The 27,733-nt window shown below is 49.3% G+C and overlaps 1 protein-coding gene and 1 long non-coding RNA gene across 2 annotated transcripts in view; one reads left to right on the forward strand and one right to left on the reverse strand.

The window, feature by feature from the left end:
* Window positions 1–27,081, reverse strand: part of NR2F6 (nuclear receptor subfamily 2 group F member 6) — a 35,214-nt gene extending 8,133 nt beyond the window's left edge. Inside the window, exons 1-3 of the mRNA XM_083720632.1 lie at window positions 25,825–27,081; window positions 9,404–9,498; window positions 2,782–3,306 (exon numbers count right to left, since the gene is read on the reverse strand). Coding sequence (XP_083576758.1) covers window positions 2,782–3,306; window positions 9,404–9,498; window positions 25,825–26,099 — 895 coding nt within the window. The 5' untranslated portion in view covers window positions 26,100–27,081. The remainder of the gene's footprint in view (window positions 1–2,781; window positions 3,307–9,403; window positions 9,499–25,824) is intronic.
* LOC310835911 overlaps window positions 5,404–27,733 on the forward strand; it is a 155,597-nt gene continuing 133,267 nt past the window's right edge. The window contains exon 1 of the long non-coding RNA XR_014559788.1: window positions 5,404–5,515. This is a non-coding gene — a long non-coding RNA (uncharacterized lncRNA). The remainder of the gene's footprint in view (window positions 5,516–27,733) is intronic.

Below are 27,733 nucleotides of genomic sequence, written 5' to 3' on the forward strand. Positions count from 1 at the left end.
CTGAATCGCTGGAGAGGCTCATGGAATCTCTCGGGCCACTGTCATCTTCTCCTATGCTGCCCTCAGATTCTTCCCCTTCGCTCTCCATTTCCTCTCTCCCCTGTGCCTCTGCTCCTGAGCCCATAATAATAATAATAATAATAATAATAATAATAATAATTTATTACCAATAGTTCATTCGTGGTCTCATTATTTTATTTTATCCTTCAGTGGCAGCTCCCCTGTGGAACGCCCTGCCATCAGATGTCAAGGAGATCAAAGAACCACACAACTTTTACAAGACATCTGAAGGCAGACCTGTATCGGGAGGTTTTCAATGTTTGACTTTTATTATGTTTCCAGATGTGCTGGGAGCTGCCCAGAGTGGCTGGGACAACCCAGCCAGATGGGCAAGGTATAAATAATTAAATTATACCGTATTTTTCGCTCTATAACACGCATCTGACCATAACACGCACGTAGTTTTTAGAGGAGGAAAACAAGAAAAAAATATTCTGAACAAAACAGTGGGTGCATGATTTTTATGGTTCATGCTGTGGCCACAGACATGTGATCTGATGGTGAGTTTGGGGTAGCCCAATGCAAAAATCCTGAGGATCCATGTGGATCCGTGCTTTGTAACCACGTTTTAAGTGGGGAGGGAAGGAAAAGCACTCAAGGGACAAGGAGCACGCGTGGAGAAGGAGCTTTTCGGTGAGCTGAGCGGGGAGGAGGGAGGGAAAGAGCACTGTTGCTTTAAAGGTATACTTAAGGTACTTGCCCTGTGCCTGGGTTTTTTTCCATTTAACAGTTTGCAGCCTTTTCCTTCCGCTCCTTGTTTTGAGGCAGAATAGATTTGAGCAAGTGAGGAGGACTTGGATTGCAGGGGATTCACCATTAGCTGTGTAAAAGCGCTCCTCCTTGCAGCCTGAGTGATAAGCAGCCACCAGCAGCAATAGAATGGAGCACAAAAAAGTGATAGGGGCACTAGGACCCAGACAATGCTCGAATCTATCCTGCCTGAAAACAAGCTGCTCCCTCCCAGCTGAGACGCGGGGATTTGCGAAGTTTTCCCCTCTCCCTCATCCCCAGCCTTTTTTCTTTAACTTCCTGGTTTTCACTGCGTGGCTCAGAGCTCAAGGTTGGTTTTATTTTGCTGCTGGTTGCTTAAATTTTATCTTTCCTGCCGTCCCTCTGCAGCCTCATTGCTCTGTTTAGAGAGCGCACGGACCTTTGCTAGCGTCTGTCCCTCCTCCGTGTAAGAGGCTGCTGCCCGCTTTGCTGCCATGGCTCTCCTTCCCTCCCTCCTCCCCGGCTCCAGGTCGCTTTAAAGCAAGCAAAGCGAAAGAGCCTCGTAGAGTGTGTAAGCGGCTCCGCTCTGCTTGACTGACGGCAGCCATGGCTCCGATCCGTGCATTCGCTCCTTAACACGCACAGGCATTTTCCCTTACTTTCTAGGAGCAAAAAAGTGCGTCTTTTGGAGCGAAAACTACGGTAATTATAATTTAGGGACGCGGGTGGCGCTGTGGGTTAAACCACAGAGCCTAGGACTTGCCGATCAGAAGGTTGCCGGTTCGAATCCCCACGACGGGGTGAGCTCCCGTTGCTCGGTCCCTGCTCCTGACAACGTAGCAGTTTGAAAGCACGTCAAAGTGCAAGTAGATAAATAGGTACCACTCCAGTGGGAAGGTAAACGGCGTTTCTGTGCGCTGCTCTGGTTCGCCAGAAGTGACTTAGTCCTGCTGGCCACATGACCCAGAAGCTGTACTCCGGCTCCCTCGGCCAATAAAGCGAGATGAGCGCCGCAACCCCAGAGTCGGCCACGACTGGACCTAATGGTCAGGGGTCCCTTTATCTTTACTATAATTATATTATAATATTTATAATATTATAATATTTATAATTATACCAACTCCTCTGGTCCTTTTGGAAATAGGAGTCTTTGGAAATATTTTTTGAAATACAGCGGTACATTGGTTTTCGAACTTAATCCGTTCCAAGAATCAATTTGACTCCCAAAACCGTTCGAAAACCAAGGCGTGGCTTCCGATTGGCTGCACTACAAGCAAGAGGCCACGTCAGACATTCGGCTTCCGAAAAACATTCGCAAACCAGAACACTCACTTCCGGGTTTGCGGCGTTCAGGAGCCGATTTGTTCGGGGACTAAGCCCTTTGAGAACCAAGGTACCACTGTATTTGAAAAAAAATATCATGGTTATATGAAAACGTATGTAGGATTTGAAGTATAGCAGCAGATGAGAGAATTGGTAGGTTAATCATTTAGAATTGATGTATCTAATGGGTAAAATGTAAGTCATATAGCAGCTTAATGAGGAAAGGAAAGAACTCCACAGAATGGAAGTCAAAGGATATGAGAGATTTGTTTAGAGGTTTAAAATAATTTCCAAAAATTGAAAAGTTCATTTAAATTTTTTAAAGAAATAATCAAATAATATCTTAAACAACTATTATATAATTATTACCTAATATTTATAACTAATTGCACAACTATGAAAATAGTTATAAGATAATAATTAAATAATAATAATAATAATAATAATAATAATAATAATAATAATGCTATACAATAAAACTGTTGTTGTTACTGCTCTGCTTCTTAGTACTTCTGTGATTTTATGCCATTTTGATTTACTTCAACAAAGCATTTTCATCCAGAGAGAGAAAACCCTCCAAATTCAGGGAGAAACAGGGGCAATTCTGCAATAGCCAAACACGCAGCTTGGCTCACTCGCTCGAGCCGCCTCAATACAGCCGGGAATGGCTCCGGCCGGTGTGCTCACCTGGGGTGAAGAGGGCGATGGCTTTGAGGCAGCTGTACTCCGCCAGGTCCACCTGCAGCCGGTTGAGCTTCTCCACCTGGTCCTGGAAGATGCGGATCTGGTCCATGAAGGAGACCACGCGGTCGGCTGACATGGGAGCCGCGTGGAAACCGGCGGCAGCCAGCAGCGGCGCCATGTGCAGCGGCAGAGCAGACTGCGCAGCGTTGAGGACGAAGAGCTCACTCCAGCTGAGCCTCAGCAGCGCCACCTGGTCCGAGACGGGCAGGTCGGGGAAGAAGGGGATGTTTCGTGCCCACTCCACCGTGCTGAAGAGGAGCCGCGCTGCCAACTCGCAGATGTTATCGATGCCCATCACGCTGCCTTGCTGGGCGTACTGGGAGCTGAAGCGCGCGGTGGGGTAGGGTTCAGCGCGGAGGAGCTGCGAAATCAGCTCCGAGACGGGCTGCCCGTTGTAGTATTCGCTGCTGGGCGGGGCATTGGGGCTGGCGCTGGAGTGGGTGGGAGGGATCCGGCCCCTCTGGACGGCTGAGGGAAGCAAGCAGAGAGAGCTGGTTAAGGCCAGAGTGGTGCATGCTCTGGTTATCTCCCGCCTGGACTACTGCAATGCGCTCTACGTGGGGCTACCTTTGAAGGTGACCCGGAAACTACAGTGGTGCCCCGCAAGATGAACGCCTCGCAAGACGGAAAACCCGCTAGAAGAAAGGGTTTTCCGTTTTGGAGGCGCTTCGCAAAACGAATTTCCCTATGGGCTTGCTTTGCAAGACGAAATGTCTTGCGAGTTCCTGTGGGTTTCCCCCCCCTTTTTCCCCTTTTCCTAAGCCGCTAAGCCGCTTATCAGCTGATCCGCTGAAAGCCGCTAAACCGCTAATAGTGCTAATCCGCTAAACTGTCAATGGGCTTGCTTCGCATGACGAAAAAACCGCTATACGAAGAGCCTCATGGAACGGATTAATTTCGTCTTGCGAGGCACCACTGTACAACTAATCTACCTCTCTTTTAAATCAGAACCAGTGAAGGTCCTGTGTGAGTGTCTGGAAGCGGTTGGAGGATGGATGGTGGCTAACAGATTGAGGTTGAATCCTGACAAGGCAGAAATACTGTTTCTGGGAGACAGGAGGTGAGTGGGTGTGGAGGACTCCCTGGTCCTGAATGGGGTAACTATGCCCCTGAAGGACCAGGTGTGCAGCCTGGGAGTCATTTTGGACTCACAACTGTCCATGGAGGCACAGGTCAATTCTGTGTCCAGGGCAGCTGTCCACCAGCTCCACCTGGTACACAGGCTGAGACCCTCCCTGCCCGCAGACTGTCTTGCCAGAGTGGTGCATGCTCTGGTTATCTCCCGTTTGGACTACTGCAATGCGCTCTACGTGGGGCTACCTTTGAAGGTGACCCGGAAACTGCAATTAATCCAGAATGCGGCAGCTAGTCTTGTGACTGGGAGTGGCCGCCGAGACCACATAACACCAGTCTTGAAAGTTCAGTGAAACGAGTTTTGTAGCCGGCATCTCGTTAAGTCTTTGTTTAATTCTAGGTTAACATATTCCTTAAACTTTTATTATTTTTGTTATTTAATTTAACTTTATAGTCGATTACTTCTCGTTTCAGGGTCTTCTGCAGCAGTAGCTACCCTTCCCAGGAACCACAGAATCACAATGTTGTAAAGTTGGAAGGGACCCTGCAAATGCCAGAATCTTTGGCTCAGCAGGATCCTCTGGGCCAAAGGGAACTTTCTGGGGTCTGATCCAGCAAAGGCAGCGAAAGGTTCTCCAAATTCATCGCAGGGGGGTTGGACTGGATGACCTCTGGGGAACCCCTCCAACGTTGCAATTCTATGACTCTACCCCGTTCCCAATGAAGGGAGGAGCTCGTAAGCAGGATCAGAGGGCCAGATCTCCCCCGGGTGGCGAGCGAGGGGCACGATCATGAGACCTGTGGAAACAGGGCCAAAAATCCAAACAAAGGAATAATTTGGTGCTCGCTCGCTCGCTCTCAAGATGGTATTTGGCTCTCCAGCTGTGACCTTTACTGCTACTGAGTCATATGACCTGCCAGCCTGCAGGCTCCTTTCCTCACCCGCCTGTAAAATCCTGCGCTCTCCAAACAAACACCACCTGTTTTACCGGTTTGACAGCGACCCGCTGGGCCCTCCGGCAGTCTTGAAGTCAAGCAGCTCACTCCACAAAAGCCAGGGCCTCTTGACTCCACACCAGGTCCCACGTTAACCTGCCTGCCCAGCCATCTCACGCTGCTAGACCTCAGCTTCCCCTTTGCTCTGGGCTTGCCGATCAGAAGGTCGGTGGTTCGAATCCCCATGACGGGGTGAGCTCCCGTTGCTCGGTCCCTGCTCCTGCCAACCTAGCAGTTCGAAAGCACGCCAGTGCAAGTAGATAAATAGGTACCACTCCAGCGGGAAGGTAAACGGTGTTTCCGTGCGCTGCTCTGGTTCGCCAGAAGCGGCTTAGTCATGCTGGCCACATGACCCGGAAGCTGTATGCTGGCTCCCTTGGCCAGTAAAGTGAGATAAGCAGCGCAACCCCAGAGTCGGCCACGACTGGACCTAATGGTCAAGGGTCCCTTTGCCTTTACTTTTACCTATGACTTCCCTAAGGACACGGGTGGTGCTGTGGTCTAAACCACTGAGCCCCTTGGGCTTGCCAATCAGAAGGCTGGCGGTTCGAATCCCCGCGACGGGGTGAGCTCCCGTTGCTCGGTCCCTGCTCCTGCCGACCTAGCAGTTCAAAAGCACACCAGTGCAAGTAGATAAATAGGTACCGCTCTGGCGGGAAGGTAAATGGCGTTTCCGTGCGCTGCTCTGGTCTGCCAGAAGCGGCTTAGTCATGCTGGCCACATGACCCGGAAGCTGTGCGCCGGCTCCCTCGGCCAATAAAGCGAGATGAGCGCCGCAACCCCAGAGTCGTCCGCGACTGGACCTAATGGTCAGGGGTCCCTTTATCCTTTACCTTAAACAGACTGATGTAGCTTTCTAGAATGCAGGCAGTTTTAGAAACTCAAGATAGATGAGCTAGGCGCCAAATGGCTCCTAAAACCAAGGTTTTAGTCGCCGATCCATGTGAAATTTGTGGAAATATATATTTGAAAAATAAAATAAAAAGTGGTGAAGATATCAATAGGCAAGATGTTAAATTGTTTTTATACGCAACAACAGCAAGAGTATTATTAGCCCAGAAATGGAAGCAAGAAGAAATTCTGATGAAAGAAGAATGGCAGACAAAATTAATGGACTATGCAGAATTAGATAAAATGATAGGAAGGGTTCGAAACCAGAGATTCACAGAAGGTTGGAAGAAATATACAAACTATTTGAAGAGCAACTGTAATCAACAAATTACGCTAGTAGGAATGCAAGAGGTTTTGTAAGGAGAAATATATGAAACATTGCAAAGTAGAGAAAGAATAGAGATGCAGTGGTACCTCGGGTTAAGTACTTAATTCGTTCCGGAGGTCTGTTCTTAACCTGAAACTGTTCTTAACCTGAAGCACCACTTTAGCTAATGGGGCCTCCTGCTGCCGCCGCACCACCGGAACACGATTTCTGTTCTCATTCTGAAGCAAAGTTCTTAACCTGAAGCACTATTTCTGGGTTAGCGGAGTCTGTAACCTGAAGCGTATGTAACCCGAGGTACTACTGTATTAGTTTTGAGAGTTAAATGTAATAGTAGAAGTAAGAAACGTATATTAAGTGATTAGACTGGAAAATTTTCAGATGTCATTGATGGAAGTCAAAAAAATGGTGTAAGAAATGAGAGTATGTTTGAAAATGATATGTTGAAAAATTAATAAAAAATTGTATCACGTCTTTTAAAAAAGAAACTCAGATATGTAAGCCAAGTGGCTTCTTAAACTGAGGTTACAGTCGCCAAAATGGAATTTCTAGTTGGCATTCTGGACAAGTCTCATTTTCCAAACGATGGACTGACTGTGACTAATTCTCAGTTAAACATCTGCCTAGTTCAGAGGACAACCTTGAGCCAGGTTGAGAACTTTGAGGGCTTAAAAAAGGAAAGTCACTTGATCCAGGGACAATCCGTATACTATATACTGGCTGATTCCGACTTCGTTTTCTTAATGGTGACAGAGACCATTCATAAGGTAGGAATATCCTTCACGACTCTGAGCAGGGCAGTGGGGAAAGCAACAACAATGCACTGTAACGCTGTTCACTGTGCCTGCTCCTGCTGCACAGGAAAAACGTTTTGGTTCCTGAAATTCATTCTGATTGTTCAACCTGGCTGCCAGGCATCTTCACTCAGTTGCAAGTGGATGAAAGGTAAAGGGACCCCTGAGCATTAGGTCCAGTCGTGACCGACTCTGGGGTCACTTTATTGGCCGAGGGAGCCGGCGTACAGCTTCCGGGTCATGTGGCCAGCATGACTAAGCCGCTTCTGGCGAACCAGAGCAGTGCACGGAAACGCCGTTTACCTTCCCGCCAGAGCGGTACCTATTTATCTGCTTGCACTTTGACGTGCTTTCAAACTGCTAGGTTGGCAGGAGCAGGGACCGAGCAACGGGAGCTCACCCCGTCGTTGCGGGGATTCGAACCGGCAACCTTCTGATCGGCAAGTCCTAGGCTCTGTGGTTTAACCCACAGCGCCACCCGTGTCCCTCAAATGGCTGAGTCAGGTGCAAAATACATTTGGCTCCTGGCTTATTTTGAACCCTGGTTCTGCTGTGTTCCAACTGGCGCCAGGCACTTTGACCCAGGGTTATCCGTGCCAGTGTCAGACTTTTGACCCCTTTGCATCGCTGGCGTGCGGCAGCTCCTAAGCATTGGTTCCCTGACACAACTCTGTTTGAGGTCGGGTCTGTGGGTGGCTGGCAGATTTCACCAAAGGTCAGACCGTCTGCAAAGTTGAGTCCTGCTAGTTGAGTCCCCTTCTGCCATCCAGCGGGTACTGGGTGCCAGCCGCGCCAGACGCTCAGCGGAACAAAAATTTAAAAATAGATTATAGAAGACAGAATGGTTGGAACGTAAAGAATGAACATCATATGTAGCTGCAGAGTGCCAGGAGTCCTTTTACTCTACTGGACCATAAACAAGGCTGATCGCCAAAGAATGGATGCTTTTGAATTCTGGTGCTGGAGGAGACTCTTGAGAGTTCCATGGACTGCAAGAAGATCAAACCTCTCCATTCGGAAGGAAATCAGCCCTGAGTGCTCACTGGAAGGACAGATCCTGAAGCTGAGGCTCCAAGACTTTGGCCACCTCATGAGAAGAGAAGACTCCCTGGAAAAGACCCTGATGTTGGGAAAGATGGAGGGCGCAAGGAGAAGGGGACAACAGAGGACGAGATGGTGGGACAGTGTTCTCGAAGCTACCAGCATGAGTCTGACCAAACTGCGGGAGGCAGTGGAAGACAGGAGTGCCTGGCGTGCTCTGGTCCAGGGCGCCACAAAGAGTCGGACACGACTAAACAACAAAAACTTTTTTCGTTTTTGCCTTCTTTTCCTTTTCTCTTGCTTTCTCTTTGGGGACCAGCAGCTGCGTCTCAGCCCAACCTACCTCACAGGGTTGATGTAAGGATAAAAATGGAGAGGAGAGGAGAGGAGAGGAGAGGAGAGGAGAGGATAAAAAATCCCAAGCTTATCTGTTAAGGTTGGCGGGCAAAGACATACCACATATGGGGGGGGGGGGACTTTTTATATGCAACAACAGCTGCCAGGGTAGCAATTGCCACTAAATGGAAATCTCAGGACAAAACCAACAAAGGAAGAGTGGATTTGTAAATTGAGTATATAAAATTGGCAAAATTAACTTCAATTATAAGATATCACTCAAATCAAAAGTTAAGAATGGCGTGGAAGTATTTCGAAGATTGTATGTCAAAATATTGTTCTAAAAATGACACGCTAATAGGCTTAGAATAAAAAAAAAAAAATTGTAAGCAGTAACAAAACCAATAAAGAAGGAAGGAAAAATCAGAATGTAACAAAAATATTTTATTATAGAATGCAAGGGGAAAAGGTAGAAAGAAATACATAGAAGTCGAATTGCTGTGGAGGGAAGTAGAGGGTGGGTGGTGGGTTTTATAATTAAGTAGCTGATTTAATCTAGGTACAGTGGTACCTCGGGTTACATACGCTTCAGGTTACAGACTCCGCTAACCCTGAAATAGTGCTTCAGGTTAAGAACTTTGCTTCAGGATGAGAACAGAAATCGTGCTCCGGCAGCGCGGCAGCAGCAGGAGGCCCCATTAGCTAAAGTGGTGCTTCAGGTTAAGAACAGTTTCAGGTTAAGTACAGACCTCCGGAACGAATTAAGTACTTAACCCAAGGTACCATTGCATTATATTTTATGTGAGGGAATCATTGGGAATTTTGGTTATTATGCATATGTTACGTTTCAATAAAGATCTTGGGGGGGGGAATGGAGAGGAGGGGAGGAAAGATGGGATTCAGAAACACGAGGATGAAAATAAACCCCAAAACAAGTGATACATCTGATGACATGAGTTGTGTGATGTACCGCGGAATAAATTTGGCAGCTTTGTGGGACCTCGGTTAACAGACATATGCGTCGTCCTCTTTGGAGTTTGTATCTCTCCAAATATCACACACACACACACACACACACACACACACACACCCCAGAACTGGAGAGTACCTTCTTTCCTCATTCCGACGCGGAAACACTTTTTCAGACGGCAATACTGGCATTGATTGCGGTGGTGCTGGTCGATCTGGCAGTCGCGGTTTGACCTAGGTTAAAACAGAAATCCTGAGAAAAGCTGCCTCCTTCCTCCCGTTTACACACACGGCCGTCCCGTCTCTTTGAGGAAATGCACATATCGTTAAAAAATAAAAATAAAAGATGGACCTCTCCCTAAGCCACCCAGTGCTACAAATTCCCCAGGCGCATTTTGCAACCGTTAACAAAGAAGCAGCCACAAAAAATAAGCTAAGCACTACAATCAAGCAAAAGTCGTGTTATATGATTGACACACCAATGCAGCATTTATAATCTGTAAAACGACATTAGCAACGTTGGCCAAATAGGCACGGAAAAATAGACTGAGTGGAAGTGGCTCTCCAGGGTTTCGGACTTGGGGAATATCTCCTATTTCTACCTTGGAACGGTGTTAGAAATTAGGCAGGTGCCAGGCGCGTTTTGCAACTGGCGTGGGTCCCATTGCAACCACGTGGAGATCTCTGGGTGCCCAGGCTGGCCCTGGCCGGCCCCTCCAGCTTTCTTAAGCACACAAGCACAAGAGCTGATTTATTGCTTTTATCTCCCACCTTTTTCTCCAAGGACTACACAGTTCCTCAGTTAATCCCTACAACGACCCTGTGAGGTGGGCCAAGAGGCTGGGACTGACTCCAGGGCAGTGGCGTAGCGTGGGGGGTGCAAGGGGTGCCAGCCGCACCGGGCGCAACATTTTGGGGGGCGCACTCGGAGCTCTCTGCCCCTACCTGGTCCTGGCTCACTCTCTCTCTCACAGTGCTGGCTGTGCGAATCTGATCCGAGCTGCCGGGTCGCTGCCCACTGTGGAGGGGGAGGGTGCCAGGCGTGCGTTGCGGAGCGGAGAGCGAGCGAGGGAGGGACTATCTGGGGGAGGGAAAATGCAGCGGCCGCCCAGCGCAGAGCTGAGCGCGGGAGAGAACTACATCCGACCAGCCCAGTTTTGGAGGGAAGGTGTTAGTTGCGGCGGAGCCCTGGCGCCCCGGGAGGCTGGCCGGGCCGGTAATGGGGCTGGCCGGTGGCGCCGCTGCCATCCTGCGGACAAAAGGGCTGCCGCCCCCGGCCGAGCCCCCCCCCCCCGCGAAACCAGGAGCAGCTCTCTGGTGCTCGAGGGCTTCGCAGGCCCTTCATCTCCCCTCCATTGGCGCCTCAGCCCCCAGCCCTGCCTGCGCGGCTCCTGCGTCTGGGGGCGCGCTCGCGCGGATGGGGTGCCGCTCCCCGCTTGCAAATGGTGCCCGTAAGGCCACATCAGAGACGCCCCCGGGACCCAGTTGCTGCCTTCTTCCCCGCCATGTGATTAAGCCTCGCACTACTTTGTGGCAGTGGTGTAGCGTGGGGGGTGCAGGGGGGGCCGGCCGCACCGGCCACAACATCTGGGGGTTAGGGTTAGGGGGCGCAAATCCACGGGTTAGGGGGCGCAAATTACTTGCCTTGCCCCGGGTGCTGACAACCCACGCTACGCCACTGCTCCAGGGTCACCCAGTGAGCTTCAGGGCTGAGTGGGGACTTGAACTCTGGAACCCTGGTCTCCCGGGTCCTAGTCTGCCATTCTCACCACTACGCCACCCTGCCTTCCTAGAGCACGTCTGCTAGGGAGAGGCTCTATATATTAAGCAGGTAGGTAGGTAAGTAAGTAAGGGACGTGGGTGGCGCTGTGGATTAAACCACAGAGCCTAGGACTTGCCGATCAGAAGGTCGGTGGTTCGAATCCCCAAGACGGGGTGAGCTCCCGTTGCTCGGTCCCTGCTCCTGCCAACCTAGCAGTTCGAAAGCACGTCAAAGTGCAAGTAGATAAATAGGTACCACTCTGGTGGGAAGGTAAATGGCGTTTCCGTGCGCTGCTCTGGTTCGCCAGAAGTGGCTTAGTCATGCTGGCCACATGACCCGGAAGCTGTATGCCAGCTCCCTCGGCCAATAAAGCGAGATGAGTCGTTTGCGACTGGACCTAATGCTCGGGGGTCCCTTTAATTTACCTTTTAGGTATGTAAATAAGTAAGTAAGTAAATGGGAATCAAAATGTCACTTAGAGAAGAATCAGAAATATTTCCCCAGAAGCTTGAATTCGTTTTATTCTGGATTGTTTGACAGGATATAGAAAGATAGAAAATTTATTACGGTCAGAGACCAGCTTATAAAACACACTTGGGGGTACAATCCCAGAGGGAAAACAAACATTTAAAAGCATGTACAACAGTAAATCTAAAATTTATAAATGTGATAAGCGTATAGACAATTAAAACTTTAAGATAAGCTACCGCAGAGAGATGAGCCAGAGTCACCCATGAAACCGAGTTTGGGGATTTTCTTAACGAACTAGTTTGGGTCGGGGGATGGTCTGCGCCTACAGATCTGTACAGTGGTGCCTCGCAAGACAAAATGAATTCGTTCCGCAACTCTTTTCGTCTTGCGAGTTTTTCGTCTTGCGAAGCACGGTTTCCCATAGGAATGCATTGAAAATCAATCAATGTGTTCCTATGGAAACCGCCTTCAGACCAAAATGCCATCCCCCAGCATTTTAAAAGCCCCCGGGACAGCGGATGAATTCTCCGCTGTCCCGGGGCGATTTAAAAGCCCCCAGGAAGGCAGGCAGGGGGGACAAAGACTTTTGGCCCCCGCCCGCCTTCAGAAGAGGTCCAGAGGGCTCTCCAAGCTGCGGATAGCAGCTTGCTGCCCCGCGCGAGGGGCGCTCTTAAGCAGAGCGCCCCTCGCGCGGGGCAGACATTCGCCGCTTGGGGAGCCCTCGCGCGGGGCAGCAGGCTGCTATCCGCAGCCTAGGCGGGAACTCTTCTGAAGGCTGGCAGGGGAGAAGGGCTTTTCTTCCCACCGCCAGCCTTCAGAACAGCCTTCTGAATGTTGGCGGTGGGGAGGAAAGCCCTCCTCCCACCGCAAGCCTTAGGACAGGTCCGGGAACAGAGGGGAAGGTGCGCAGCGCTTCTCCTCTGTTCCCGGACCTGTCCTGAAGACTTGCGGTGGGAGGAGGGCTTTCCTCCCCACCGCCAACATTCAGAATGCTGTTCTGAATGTTGGCGGTGGGGAGGAAAAACCCTCCTCCCACCGCAAGCCCTGGGAACAGAGGAGAAGCCCTTCGCGCCTTGTCCTCTGTTCCCGGACCTCCCACCGCAAGCCTTAGGACAGGTCCGGGAACAGAGGAGAAGGCGCGCTGCGCTTCCCCGCTGTCCCCGGAGATTTCCCTATGGGCTTTCGTCTTGCGAAGCAAGCCCATAGGGAAATTCGTCTTGCGAAGCCGCTAAAAAATCAGAAAACCCTTTCGTCTTGCGGGTTTTTCGTTTAGCGAGGCATTCGTCTTGCGGGGCACCACTGTACACAGAATCTGGCGAACATGATCTTATGATCTTTGCAGGAAAAGGTCTATTTTTTGCTTTTCCAGGAGGTAAGCGAGCCTCACCAGCAGGGGATCAATGGTCTCACTCTGTGCCTCTTCCTAAAAGGGACATCTAAAGAACAAGTGCTCTGGGCTTCCTAGCTCCCCCAATGAACAGGCGCAAAGTCTCTGAGCATATGGGACTTTTTTAAAGGATCCTTCCAGGACCGGCAAGCTTCCGGCGAATGTAAAAGCCCTTCTTGCATTTTTGGATACAAGAAAGAAGAGATATGCTGCCGGTGCAGCTATATCTCTCTCAATTTCTCCAGTTTTATAGTCGGGGCAGCTTGAGCAGTCCTGTTGTCTCTCGGTGTCTATGTTGAACTGTATATTTTAATGTGTTGTAAACGACTTTGAGGGTTTTTTTCTCTTTAAAATATAAAGTGGTATAGAAATCGTCGTCGTCGTCGTCCCGCTTTCTGTTGTGGCAACTATAACCTGGGTTTAAGGTGCCATTTGGCGATTGGCTTATATATCCGAGTTTCTAACCACGGGGAGAAGAGAATTCTGGACTCTGCATAGGTTGTGATGAACCTCTTCTAATTCCCATCCCACTTGCCTTCTGTACCAGCAGAGAATTGAAACCCTCTGGCTTCTCCAAATGCACACAGACCATTTCTCTCTTTGGGACCCATCAGGTCAATGCGCATGAGCAGGCGAAGGAGTCAGGAATCCCAAAAATGCCCTCCTCCCCGGACAAGGGGCTCTGAGGAGAGGGTTGCTAGGGCAGGAGGGATAAGGCAGGCAGGCTGGCGGGACTGCCTCAGTATCTCCGGAAAGACATTTTATGCCGCATCACAACGCTGGTCCATTGAAGCTCAAGACTGCCTGCACTGACTGGCAGCGACTCTCCAAGGCAGGGTCAGCAACCTTTTTCAGCCGCGGCCGGTCCACTGTCCCTCAGACCATGTGGTGGGCCGGAATATACAGTCATACCTCTTGTTACGTTCGGTTCAAGTTATGTCTTTTCAGGTTGCGTCCCGCGGCGACCCGGAAGTACCAGAAAGGGTTACTTCCAGGTTTTGCTGCTCGCGCATGCGCGCAAAATGACGCCACACGCATGTGCAGAAGTGACGAATCGCGACCCGCACATGCATAGACGCACAGGCGCGGGGTTGTGTTCCTCTCAGGTTGCGAATGGGGCTCCAGAACAGATCCCGTTCGCAACCAGAGGTACCACTGTATTTTGAAAAAAATAATGAACTACCGTATTTTTCGCCCTATAGGGTGCACTGACCCATAGGACGCACCTCATTTTGGGGGGGGGGGAATGAATAAAAAAAATTCCCCTGACCCCAGCCGCCAGAACAGGCTGCTATCCACAAGCCTTGCGAGCCCGCGGCAACTCCCCCCGGGCGTGCAAGGCTTGCGGACACCTGCGCGAAGCACGGGGCGTCCTCCGGAGGGCGCCCCGTGCTCCAAGCTGCCGCCCACAAGCCTTGCGAGCCCGCGGGAACTCCCGCCGGGCACGCAAGGCTTGCGGACAGCTTCCTGAAGCCTGGAGAGCGAGAGGGGTCGGTGCGCACTAACGCTTCTCGCTCTCCAGGCTTCAGCAAAAGCCTGCATTCGCCCCGTAGGACGCACACACATTTCCCCTTCATTTTTGGAGGGGGAAAAGTGCATCCTATAGGGCAAAAATACGGTAATTCCTATGCCCCACAAATAACCCAGAGATGCGTTTTAAATAAAAGCACACATTCTACTCATGTAAAAACACCAGACAGACCCCATAAATAACCCAGAGATGCATTTTCAATAAAAGGACACATTCTACTCATGTGAAAACATGCTGATTCCTGGACCGTCCGTGGGCCAGATTGAGAAGGGGTGGACTCTCCTTCTTTGGAGGCTTTTAAGCAGAGGTTGGAGGGCCATCCGCCAAGGATGCTTTAGCAGAGATTTGTGCATTGCCGGGGGTTGGTCTGGATGACCCCCAGGGGCCCCTTCCAACGCTACTATTCTATAGTCTCTTCGAGCTCTGTAATTCTGCACTGAGCGGCAGCAGATGCTCTCCAGGGTTTCAGCCAGGGTCTTCCCCAGCTGTACCTGGAGACATCAGAGAGTGAATGTGGGCATAATTCTGCAGAATTAGATAAATGAATAGGAAGGATTCGAAACCTGCGGGATCAGAGATTCTTAAGAGGACTGGAGTAAATATATGAACTATTTGAAAAGTACTTGTAATGAACAGATTACGCTAGTAGGACTGCAAGAAGTTTTGTAAGGTGGACTATTTGAAATATTACAAGAAAGACTACGGAAAGAATTATTAGTTAAGGATGATTAAATGCAATATAGAAATGAAGAATAAATGATAAAGAACGGAAAATCATTAGAGGTGTTGACAGAAGTCTAAAACATTGTATAAGATGAGAAGATATGTCCTGTGACTGTTGGAACTGATATGTTAAAAAATCAATAAAAATGTATATATATATATAAAAAAACAGAGAGTGAATGCCAAGAAGTCCTTTTCTGACCGGCAGCGTCTCCCCAGAGACTGAGGTCCAAAAAGGATTCATCCCCAACCCTCTAAGAAGAAGCCAGGAATTGCACGCAGTGATCTTCTGCCCTGTTCCGCTACTGAGTTGTACAACCTTTCTCCTAAAGGCAAGCTAAGATTCCAGTCCTCATTGTCCACCAAGCCAGATCCGGCAGCAGTGGAAACCTCAGTCGCGCTGTCAGCTCTTGAGCACCAGTAACAAACTGGGACAACCACCGCCCCACACCACAGGCTGCCTTGCCCCAACGAGAGCAACCTCGGCCCAACATTTTACATGTGGGTTATTCCATTCCTTCATAGTATAGTGGTACCTCGGGTTACAGACGCTTCAGGTTACAGACTCCGCTAACCCAGAAAGAAGAAGAAGAGAGAAGAGTTTGGATTTGATATCCCGCCTTTCACTCCCCTTCAGGAGTCTCAAAGCGGCTGACATTCTCCTTTCCCTTCCTCCCCCACAACAAACACTCTGTGGGGTGAGTGGGGCTGAGAGACTTCAGAGAAGTGTGACTGGCCCAAGGTCACCCAGCAGCTGCAGGTGGAGGAGCGGAGACGCGAACCCAGTTCACCAGATTACGAGTCTACCGCTCTTAACCACTACACCACACTGGCTCCCAAATAGTACCTTGGGTTAAGAACTTTGCTTTGCAACTAGCGAAAGCGACAGGAAGAGTCTATAAGGATTGGGGAATCTTTAAAGAATATTTAGAAAACTATGGAATAAAAGGAAACATCTTGGCAGAATTAGACTGATCCCTGTATTGTATAAATATAAATTCGTAGGAAGGTAAAAAGAAATTATATAAGAAATATGTAACTGTGCAGTATAAAGTATTGGACAGATAAAGTACAGTGAGATTAATTGGAAGTCAGTTTTAAATTTTTTCTCTGTAAGTTTTATAATTGTGTTCAGTATCAAGAGTATATATGATGCTAATTATATTAATCTTGTATCTTATAGTGTGGTGGCTTGTAAGAAATTATATATATATATATATAAACTTTGCTTCAGGATGAGAACAGAAATTGTGCCCCATTAGCTAAAGTGGTACCTCAGGCTAAGAACAGTTTCAGGTTAAGAACGGACCTCTGGAACAAATTAAGTTCTTAACGCGAGGTACCTTGGTTAACAAGCACAATCCATTCCGGAGGTCTGTTTGTAAACCAAAACAGGTTGTAACCCAAGGCGCGCTTTCACCAATGGGGCCTCCCCCCAAAAAAATTGTTTGCAATCCAAAAGAAATGGGTTGTAATACAAAAAAAGGTTGCAAACCGGGATATGCACTTCCAAGTTTGACGCGTTTGTAATCCAAGACGTACGCGAACCAAGGTACCACTGTAGTAGTAATAATAATTTATCATTTATACCCCACCCATCTGGCTGGGTTTCCCCAGCCACTCTGGGTGGCTCCCAACACAATTAAAAGCACAATAAAACATCAAACATTAAAAACTTCCTTAATCAGGGCTGCCTTCAGATGTCTTCTAAAAATCATAGTTGTTTATTTCCTTGACATCTGGGGGCAGGACGTTCCACAGGGCGGGCGCCACCACCAAGAAGGCCTTCCGCCTGGTTCCCTGTAACCTCACTTCTCGCAGTGAGGGAACCGCCAGAAGGCCCTCGGAGCTGGACCTCAGTGTCCGGGCAGAATGATGGGGGTGGAGACGCTCCTTCGGGTATACAGGACCGAGGCCGTTTAGGGCTTTCAAGGTCAGCACCAACACCTCCATCGTCTTTTGCCCTCCCTTTTCCCTCACATGCCATGTCTGTATTTTTTACTTACAGTGGTGCCCCGCAAGACGAATGCCTTGCAAGACGAAAAACTCGCTAGACGAAAGGGTTTTCCGTTTTGGAGGTGCTTCGCAGGACGAATTTCCCTATGGGCTTGCTTCGCAAGACGAAAATGTCTTGCGACTTTTTCCGACTTTTCCCCCCTTCCCCCCCTTTTTCTAAGCCGCTTATCCGCTAAAAGCCACTAATAGCACTAATCCGCTAATCCGCTAATGGGCTTGCTTCACAAGACGAAAAAAACGCTAGACGAAGAGACTCGCGGAACGGATTCTTTTCGTCTTGCGAGGCACCACTGTATTTGCTTAAAAGCAAAAAAACTTCTGCAAACTCCGGGTTTGCAGAGGCGGCAAAAACAAGAGCCCTCGACACCTATAAATGCCAGAAACAGAAATATATTTTATATGCAGAAAAAGACCAGGGAGACAGGAGAGGGCTCCTCTACACACATTGGAAGAAAGTTGGGGGGGGGATGTAAACAGCCGGGTCCAAAGTCTACGCGATGCAAGGGGCAGAGCAAAGGTGAAGGCGCAAAAGCCCCCAGCACCATGGACTCTTTGTAGACATCGGGCCGAGCTCATCAAACCTGCAAAAGGCAAAAGATCCGTACAATCTGAAGATTCGAGTTTGGGAATGCAGATGTGCCTTAAGCAACAGCCTCTTCCACACTTCCTTCTGCACTTTCCCCTTTTCTTTCCTGGAAACGTGGAGCTGGAAGGGACCCCCGAAGCTCATCTAGTCTAACCCTGCCCCCCCAGCAATGCTCAAGAATCCCTGACCAGACTGGCCATCCAAACTCTGCTTTAAAAACTGCAAGGAAGGAGACTCTGCCACCCTCCAGAAGTCCGTTTCGCTATCAAACTTTCTTGACATTTGAAGCAACTAAGCTGAGGATCTGGGTAGCCATCGTGGTGAGTCGATAGCCCTCCCTTCCTCCTCCTCTTTCATGAATGTGACAGATCCTATTTTAAAGCCATCTCAGTTGCCTCCAGTGGGAGAGAGTTCCACAGTTTAACCACGTGCCAAATGAAGAGGAGGGTGTGCTTTTTTAATTAAAAGGGGGAAAATCTGCCCTGAATCTCCCAACGTTCAGCAAATACAGTGGTACCTCGGGTTAAGTACTTAATTCGTTCCGGAGGTCCGTTCTTAACCTGAAACTGTTCTTAACCTGAAGCACCACTTTAGCTAATGGGGCCTCCCGCTGACGCTGCGCCGCTAGAACATGATTTCTGTTCTCATCCTGAAGCAAAGTTCTTAACCCGAGGTACTATTTCTGGGTTAGCGGAGTCTGTAACCTGAAGTGTATGTAACCCGAGGTACCACTGTAAGAGAAATCTGCAAATTAGAGAAATCAGTTTCTGAGTACGGATACCAATACCCATGTGAATGAGCTCTGATGGGCCGGGCGATGGTCCCGCTAATTATGTCATTAGGGGGCCAGTTAATTTGTCACCAAAGTGGAGCATGTGTTAAATAGGCAAATAAGGAAGGCTTTGGGCGCCGTCCAACTGTTGGAACGAAAAAGGCATGAAAGGCTCCCTTGTGGAGGCGACGGAGACACAAACACACCCCATTTTATACAAGGGAAATAAATAAATTACGGGTTCAATTACTCTGGCCACAAAGAGCGTGAGGCACAGAGAGAGGCAGTCGCAAGTCCTCCTAATGTCACACAAAGGGCCTCGCTGCTGGGGACCGGGTGCGAGTCCCTGCGTCTTGCTGCATTAATTGAACGAAGGGGTTTTAATTGGATTTGGAATAAGCGTGCAATTAATTGCTGGCAATTTCTTTGCACTGTTGCTTTTTGTAACAGAGGACACCGGGGATACGTTTATGGAGGCGAGGTGGTGGTTTGGCCCAAAAGAAAACTAGGGAACCCCGGGGTTGGGACATCTGCTTTGAGTGCAGAAGGTCAGGCCTGGAGGGAATTCTCCCAGGCAGTGTTAGAAACTCAGGTGTATAAGCTAATCGCCAAATGGCAACCTTAAGCCTGGGTTACGGTCATCACAATGGGAAGTCCAGGCGCTTTAAAAAAAACCCAAAAAATTAGATGATGGTGGTGGTTGATTGGCTGTGGCGTGGTATATGCGGCACACAGCAAATAAAACCGCAATCAGATCAATAAAAACATCAGCGAAGGGCTTAGAATTTTGCTAAATAAATACCAATTGTACTTATCATTTGATCAAATAAAAAATACCAGTTTTAACTGCTTTTTCTTGATATTTTGTTCTTTAAATAAATACACTGTTGATTTTTAGATACCTCCTGAATGTTTTTTTTAAATACCTGTTTGAAACTGCCTTTTTGTCACTAATCTTATCCTTTTTGTGAGTTATTGGGTTTCTTTTTTTTTTGTTTTTGTTTTGACTATGCTTTTCGTGTTTTTAAATTGTTACTTTATCCTGTGAACTGCCCTGAGATTCGCAGGTATAGGGTGGTATACAAATTACAACAACAACAACAACATATGGTCATTCCAACAATAACAACAACATTAATAATATATGGTCATTTTTCAACTGTCTTTTGGATTTTTAAAAATGCTAACTTTTAACTGTTTCTACTGATAGTTCCTCCCCACCCCCTGAAATCAATAAGAGGTTTTGTTACGGGATTCATTCCAGAAATCCGTTCAACTTCCAAAACATTCGAAAACCAAAGCGCGGCTTCTGATTGGCTGCAGGAAGCTCCTGCAACCAATCAGAAGCCGCGGTTTGTGATGTTCGGGAGCGAAAACATTTGAGAACTAAGCTGTTCAAATTCCAAGGTACGGCTGTATACATTTGGTTAAATAAGTCCCCCCCCCCCCAATAAACAAATAAGTACAGGTTGGTAAGAAAGAAAATCCACAGTGAGGAGGCCCATCTGACTAACACAGCTTTAAGAGATGTAAAAAACCAAAACGAAAAAGGCAGGTACAATTCCTTCCCAGCCTCCAGTGGCAGTGAGTTACACAGGGCACAAGGCTCAGATGCCAGTAAATATGGGCCGGAATAAATAAGGTGGTCCTGCAGGTACTTTGGGCTTTGTGGATTAATGCAAGAACCTTGCGTTACAGGGAGTTGGGTCCCTTCCAACTCTACAATTCTATGACTCTTGATGACTCAAACCTGGATGGCAGCAGTGTTCGAAATTTGCCAGGTGCAAGGCGCTTTTTGCACCTGGCTATTGGCCACCTGCGACCAAGTGAAGATCCGTAGCTGTCAACTTACAGATTTGAAAATAAGGGACCGGCAGCCTCGAAAATAAGGGATCAGCAGCCAAAATAAGGGATCAACAATTACTTTGATAAAATACATATTTTGTTGCGTGCAAATGGCTTTAGATACCTATTAGGTCCATAAATTACCATATGGCATATATTCAACACAAAAAAACAGCAACAATTTGTTGTTGACAAAGGACAGCTGGACATAGAAAGGACCCCATTACCTTCAGTAGCTTATTTAAGGGACATCATCAATAAGGGACAGCAGCCGGACATGGCGCTGGGATAAGGGACTGTCCCGCCAAATAAGGGACGCTTGACAGTTATGTGAAGATGTCTGGCTGCCGGGATGATGCCTGACGTCTCCCCCATCTGGGGATCCTTGGGTCTGGACCCTTTTCACACACTAAGGCCCCATCCTGCCATATTTGATCGGCACAATCGGAATGAATTTCAGGAACCAAAACGCTTTTTCTGTGCAGCCTGAGAAGGAGCAGTGAAGAGCGTTCTAGTGACTGGTTGTTGCTTGTCTTCAGTTCCCCCACTGCCCTGCTCAGAGTTGGGAAGAATATTCCTACATGATGAATGATCCATGTCACTGTTGATAAAAAGAGGCTGGAATAAGCCAATATTTGTGGACTGTCCCTGGATCAAGGGACTTTCCTTCTTTCAGTTCTCAAAGTTCTTAACCTGGCTCAAGGCTGTCCTCTGAATTAGCCAGACGTTTTAACTGAGAATCCATCACAGTCAGTCCATCATTTGGAAAGTAAGACTTTAGGGTAACTAGGCTTTCCGTTTTGGCACCAGCAACCTTGGTTTAAGGAGCCATTTGGCGCCTAGGAAAAGGTAAAGGGACCCCTGACCATTAGGTCCAGTCATGGCCGACTCTGGCGTTGCGGCGCTCATCTTGCTTTATTGGCCGAGGGAGCCGGCGTCCAGCTTCCGGATCATGTGGCCAGCATGACTAAGCCGCTTCTGGTGAACCGGAGCAGCGCACGGAAACGCCGTTTACCTTCTCGCCGGAGTGGCACCTATTTATCTACTTGCACTTTGAGGTGCTTTCGAACTGCTAGGTTGGCAGGAGCAGGGACTGAGCAACAGGAGCTCACCCCGACGCGGGGATTCGAACCGCGACCTTCTGAGCGGCAAGTCCTAGGCTCTGTGGTTTAACCCACAGCCCCACCCGTAGCTTATTATAGATCTTAGTTACTAACACTGTCTGGCAGCCTATTTGCAACTGCTAGAGAAATGTTAGATCCGAATCCCAGAAACATAGAAGTGAAGGAACCTCCAGGGAAATCTAGTCCAACTTCAGATTGGGGGGGAACATGGGCTGCCCCAAACTAAGGGAAAGCACCTGTCAATCTCTGGTCCTGGATTCGAATCACCTGCTAGGCACGACTCCGGATCGCAGGAAGTTCACGCCACAAACCCCCAAAGGAGGATTTATAAAACACGCCAAAGCCCCAAGCCGCAGGATTAAACACCCGACTCCCAGTGAGAAAACTGGCCAGGTGTTAAAGGAGGCAGCCAATATTTCACACCCAACCCCTCTTCCCTGAGGGCTGCAGCAAATTTGGCAACGGCATGAGTGAAATCGTCTGCTTTTTCCCACTCACGGGGAAGGGCAGAGCACCGAGTGCGGTGGAGGCGGCCAACTCTCAACAGCCTTGAGGGCTTGTAACTTGAGCGCTTGTTTTGAATGGAGCAAAAATCCAAGGTTATCTCAGCAGCACCACAGGCCCCAACACGGGCGATTCACACAAGCCCTGGCTTGACTACCTCTCACGGATGTCACAAAGGGGATGACGAGGCACACACCACACACCCCCAGTTCAGGATCCGTCCCAGAGTTCTTGCAATAAATCTCATTCCAAGGATTCCTGGAAAGCAGAGCTGAGAAAAGAACAAATCCTGTTTTTGATTCTGAACGCTTCCTCAACACTCCAAGGACTGCTGAAATCTTTGCAGCGTCAACAACGTTTAGGCAACAACGATGACCATATGCAGACGTAATAGACAATCTTTATAGAATCCCTTCAAACGGTAACAAGTTCGAAATGAAATCTTAGTCTCTGAAAATCTTTAAATGAAGCGAGGTACCAAACTTTGTACGGTGAAAGATAAGCAGGGAAGCTTTGTGTATTCAACACTGAACAGAGATTCTGAATATTGACTGCTGCTTCGTAGATCTTCGTCAGCACTGCTCAACAGCATATGATATTTTCATTTACATATATTCATTTGAATATATAAGATGGGTTTACGAAACAATTCTATGTTTCCCCACCACACTGAAGGAATTCTATAAAGATTGTCTATTACGTGTTGCCTAAACATTGTTGATGTTCTCTTTTGCAACACAGGGGTTTGTTTGAAATCTTTGCAACAGCAGTCCTGCAAGACAGACCATTAGCATCCTTGCAGAATCCTAGCATTGTAGAGTTGGAAGAGACCCCTAAGGGTCATCTAGTCAAACCCCTTGCAATGCAGGAACGGCAGGTAAAGAATCCCTAACAGATCTCTGCTAGGAAGGGGAGTCCTTGGGAGTGACTGTCCCGAAGTCACCCAGTGAGCTTCATGGGCTGGGCAGCAAGATTTGAACCCTGGTTTCCCATGTTAAGTATTGGGCCAACGCTCTAACCACTATCCCCACTGCCAGCTCTCATTCCCAGGCCCATTTCAAAGCTGAATCTCTTAAGGAGGACTGAGGGAATCTGCGGCTAGCCGGTTTCACTGACACCCGGGACCGAGGGAAGGGGTGGGGGGAACTCCCGGAGGGGGGGGTGTCCTGGTGAGCAGGACCAGAGGCAAAAAGTGGGGGGGGACCTCCCGGAGGGGCTCTCACCTTTGTTGAGGAGACAACAAAGCCAGGAGAAAGTTGCTGATTTCTATGGACTATGCAGAACCGGATAAACTAACAGGAAGGGTTCGAAACCTGCGGGACCAGAGATTCTCAGAAGACTGGAGTAAATATACAAACTATTTGAAAAGCAATTGTGACGAACAGATTACGCTGGTAGGATTGCAAGAAGTTTTGTAAGGGGGGACTTTTTGAAATATTGCAAGGAAGACCATGAGGAAAATTATGAGTTGAGATAATTAAGTGTAACAGAGAAATTAAGAAATGCAGGATAAGTGATAAAGAACGGAAAATCACCAGAGGTGTTGACGGAAGTCTAAAACATTGTATAAGTTAAGAAGTTATGTTATATGATTGTTCGAAATGATATGTTAAAAAAACTAATAAAATATATATTTTTAAAAAGTTGCTGATTTCTACACACACACACACAATATCTCTCTTTCTCTCTTCAGGTAAAGCAAAGGATTCGACACACTCCAGCCAGTGTTCGAAATTAGCCAGGCGCTTTTTGCACCTGGCTATCGGTCACTCGTGACCAAGTGAAGATGCCTTGGAGCCAGGATGGCACCTGACCTCTCCCCCATCTGGGGATCCTTGGATCTGGACCTGTTTTCACACACTAAGGCTCCATCCTGTAAAATTCTATCAGTTATATTTTATCTGCACAAAGGGAATGAATTTCAGGAACCAAAATGCTTTCTCTGTGCAGCCTGAGCAAGAGCAGTGAAGAGCGTTATAGTGAATCGTTGTCACTTGTCTTTAATTCCCCCACTGCCCTGCTCAGAGTTGGGAAGAATATTCCTATGTTATGAATGTCACCATTAAGAAAAAGAGGTCAGAATAGGCCAATAGATGTGTGGACTGTCCCTGGATCAAGTGACTTTCCTTCTTTTAAATTCTCAAAGGTTGTCCTCTGAACTAGCCAGATGTTGAACTGAGAATCCATCACAGTCAGTCCACCCTTTGAAAAATAAAACTTTAGAGCCGTCTTGCCCAAAAAGCACAACTAGGCATTGTGTTTTGGAAATTGCAACCTTGGTTGAAGGAGTCATTTGGCCCAAAGCTTATATATTTGAGTTTCTAACACTGGAAAATCAATTTTTAAAAATAAGAATGAACAGGACGCAATACAATATAAATCTCAGGGTCCCTTCCAGCTCTAAAATTCTGCGATTCTATGACTCTTAAAATGCAAGACTGCTGCATTAAACCCAATCTGCCTGCAGAAACATCAAGCACATTGGACTAGATGACCCTAGGGTCCCAGCTGTACGATTCTATGATATGATTGCCACATAACATCAGAAGGAACTGTATTTGGTCTCCTGCATACACACAAGTGCTGTGCATTGTTAAAATGTTCTTGTCGCCACCTCTCCTCTCAAAAGGGGACACCCAAAGTATGACAGAGCCTCAACTCTAAACCACACACCTGCTTAAGTGTTTATATGCTCCAGCGAAGGCCACAGCCGCCAGAAGCAATGATGTATTTAGGGGTGTCAAGGAGACAGGGGTGGCACTTGAGAGGGGCACCCCCTGGCCAGCTCGCCTGCAACAGCAAAACATCTCAGGGCACCACAAAACCAAGTCGCACTCACAACTCCAGACATCTCGAGTCAGCGAGCCAAGCTGCGTTCTCAAGGCGGAGGGCTGATTTTCACCAGACTGACTACACAGGTTCAGCAGAGCCTTGAGTGTCGGGCTAGGCTAGGGCCTTGGAGACCAAGGTTCAAATTCCACCACGCGCCCATCTTCCAACCTTGTAGGGTTGTTGTGAGGATTGCATAGGGAGGGGGAGAGAGAGAATCGTGCTCACTGCCTCAAGCTCCTTGAAGGAAGGGAGTGGATACAAGCGAAGGAAATGACATAGGATACAGAGGCGGATTTGGGAAAGGAAATCGGAAATAATTTGGGGGGGTGTTGGCAGTGAGGGGGGTGCACAGGAGATGGGGGTCACATTTCCTGGCACCCACCTCCAGCGATGCCAACAATGGGAATCGAAAGATGTCCCTGACTCCGTCTCAAAGCAAGAAGCCCCAATCCGAGGAGGAGCAGGCAGAGGAGCAGACCCCGAAGGCGGCCTGGATTTTGAGGCGACACCAAGGCTGGAAGGCCAGAGAGCAGAGAAGGCCCCGACTCCCCAGAGGCGGAACAGGGGGTCAGGCAGCGCCCCTTCTCACAGACACAGCACCCTCTCCCGCAAATGGACAGAGGAGGCCCTTCTCATAAACGGGAAGACACAGCACCCCTCCTCACCCATGGAGAAAGCACCCTCTTCTCACAAGTAGAAAGGGCACCCCTTCTCACCCATGGGCACAGCACCTCTTCTAACAGACAGAGCACCCCCCCATCTCATGAACAGGCAGACCACCCTCTCTCACCCATGGGTGCAGTAGCACCCCTTCTCCCAGTCTCATGCGTGGAAAAGCACCCCTACTTCTTGACTTCTCCGGAAAGGCCTGGCCGGACAGAAAGGGGGGTTTAGGGGGGATTCAGAGAGAAACGTGATGTTAAATAATGGGATGGATGGAGGTGATTCCCAGGTGCGCCCCCCACCCCCAAATTTTATTTTATTTTAAATCAAAATCCCAGGCCCACCTGCAAGTGTAGCTGAGGTTCCTGCGGATGCTGCGCTTGAAGAAACTCTTGCAGCCCTCGCAGGTGAAAACGCCGTAGTGCTTCCCGCTGGATTTGTCCCCGCACACCACGCAGTCCACCTGGATGCCCGGCTTGTCGTCGTCGAGGGGCTCCTGGTCGCTGGTGCCCCCCTGGGGGGAGGCCGAGTCGTCCTCCGAGTGCCGGGGGTAGCCCTTCTCCAAGCCGTTGGCCTCGCCTCCGTTAGGGTCGCCCCATTCCCCGGTCACCATGGCCATAGCGCCCCGGAGGGGGGGAGAGGGGTGCGGTGGGGGTGTCCGTGGTGGGGGGCCGGAGGGGTCGGGGTGGGGGCCAAACACGGCTCCGGCCGCGGGTTGGGGGCGCTCTCTACTTCCAGACGGCGGCCAAGTCAGGCACAAAAATGTCTCCTTAATAGATCACCAACAGCATTATAATCATTGTTGTTATTAAGCCTTGGCTCCCCCCCAAAGCGTAATTTCAGGGGGGGCAATTTCGTGGGAGGAGGGAGCCAGCGGTCACCAGCCTGGCGCCCGCGTTAAGGGGCTCAAGGTGGAAAGCGTAAAAAAAAGAAAAAGATAAGAAAGTTAAATCCAGGTCACTTCGGGCTGGTAAAAAATATTCCTTAAAATGGGGGGGGGCAAGAAGGGGTGGCGTTTGGGGAGAGTCTTAGGAGAGGGAGAACAGGGACCCTGCAAAAAGACACCCTCCCCAAAGTTGTTTTGCAGATCGAGGGGGGAAAGTGTTGGAGAGGGGTTGGGGGTATCCAAGTTTTGGAAAGGTTTTGTTAAAAAGGGGGTCCTGGAAAGAAACTAGAACAGGGGAGGGGAGGAAAGAGGAAAATGAGGAAAAGAAAAAAGCCAGGCAAGTTTTTTCCGGGGCGGGATTTCAGGAGGGTCGCCCGTGCGGAGAGGATTGGGGGGCCCTGCCTGGCGCGCTCCGGAGAGGGTTGGGGGCGCTCCGGGGCTCCCCGGCGGCCATGGCGGGCGGGCGCGACGCGAAGCGGTGCGGGGGCTCCTCGGGGGCTCCAGGTGGGGGGCTGGTCTCCTGCGAAGAGCCGGGGGGCGCCGATCTGTGGCCGGGGAGGCTGCCAAGGGGGCGCCCGCCGTGCGCAAAAATGCCTTAGCGCATCGCGGCGGCGCGCAAAGTTCAGGCCCCGGCGAGGAAGGACTTGGAGCGGCTGGCACGGCGGCGGCGCTCGCTCGCTCGCTCCGTGCCTGGCTGCTGGCTCGCTCCTCCCTCGCCGGCCCTCCCCTTCCGCCGGCCGGCCCGCCTGCCGAAGCCGCCTCCCTCTCGCCCGCCGCTTCCTGCCCAGCCCCGAGGCGCGCCAGAGGGTCTCTGAGCGCGCGCAGAGGGCCGCGTCGCCACCCAGCCGGCAGGGCGCGCCGGGAGCTTTTGGCTCTCCTGGTTCCCACAACAACACACCCTGCCAGGACGGATGGGCAGAGCCTGGAGGAGCTGCCTTCGACAGAGTTGGAGTTACTGCGCTGCTGCATTAATACAATTTATATATTGCCCTTTATCTAAAGATCCCAGGGCGATGTACAACATTTTTAAAAAATGTTGCTGGAGCTCAGGGCTGCCTGCTGTGGCCGACTGCGGCGTCTCTAGGTGTGAGGCTCAAGCGGAGAGTCTAAAAGTGTGCCCGTTCTAGAATTCTAAAAAATTAAACCCGCGCACCCAAAGGAAAATCACTCCTGAAACGGAAGGCCAGAAAAATTAGCTCTGTTCCTGACTCCCCCTCAGCCTGCTGTGTTGTTTTTAAGGGTCAACTGGTTTGTTTCCTTGCTTGGGTGATTCAGCAGAAAGCGCTGAGACTGGAGAATCTCGTAAAAAGACCTTTGGACACAGAGAGACACACACACCCATCTGAAACGGGAAATAATGATCCCAT

Source organism: Podarcis gaigeae, assembly GCF_964106915.1.
Source record: "Podarcis gaigeae genome assembly, chromosome: 18".
NCBI classification, from domain to species: Eukaryota; Metazoa; Chordata; class Lepidosauria; order Squamata; family Lacertidae; genus Podarcis; species Podarcis gaigeae.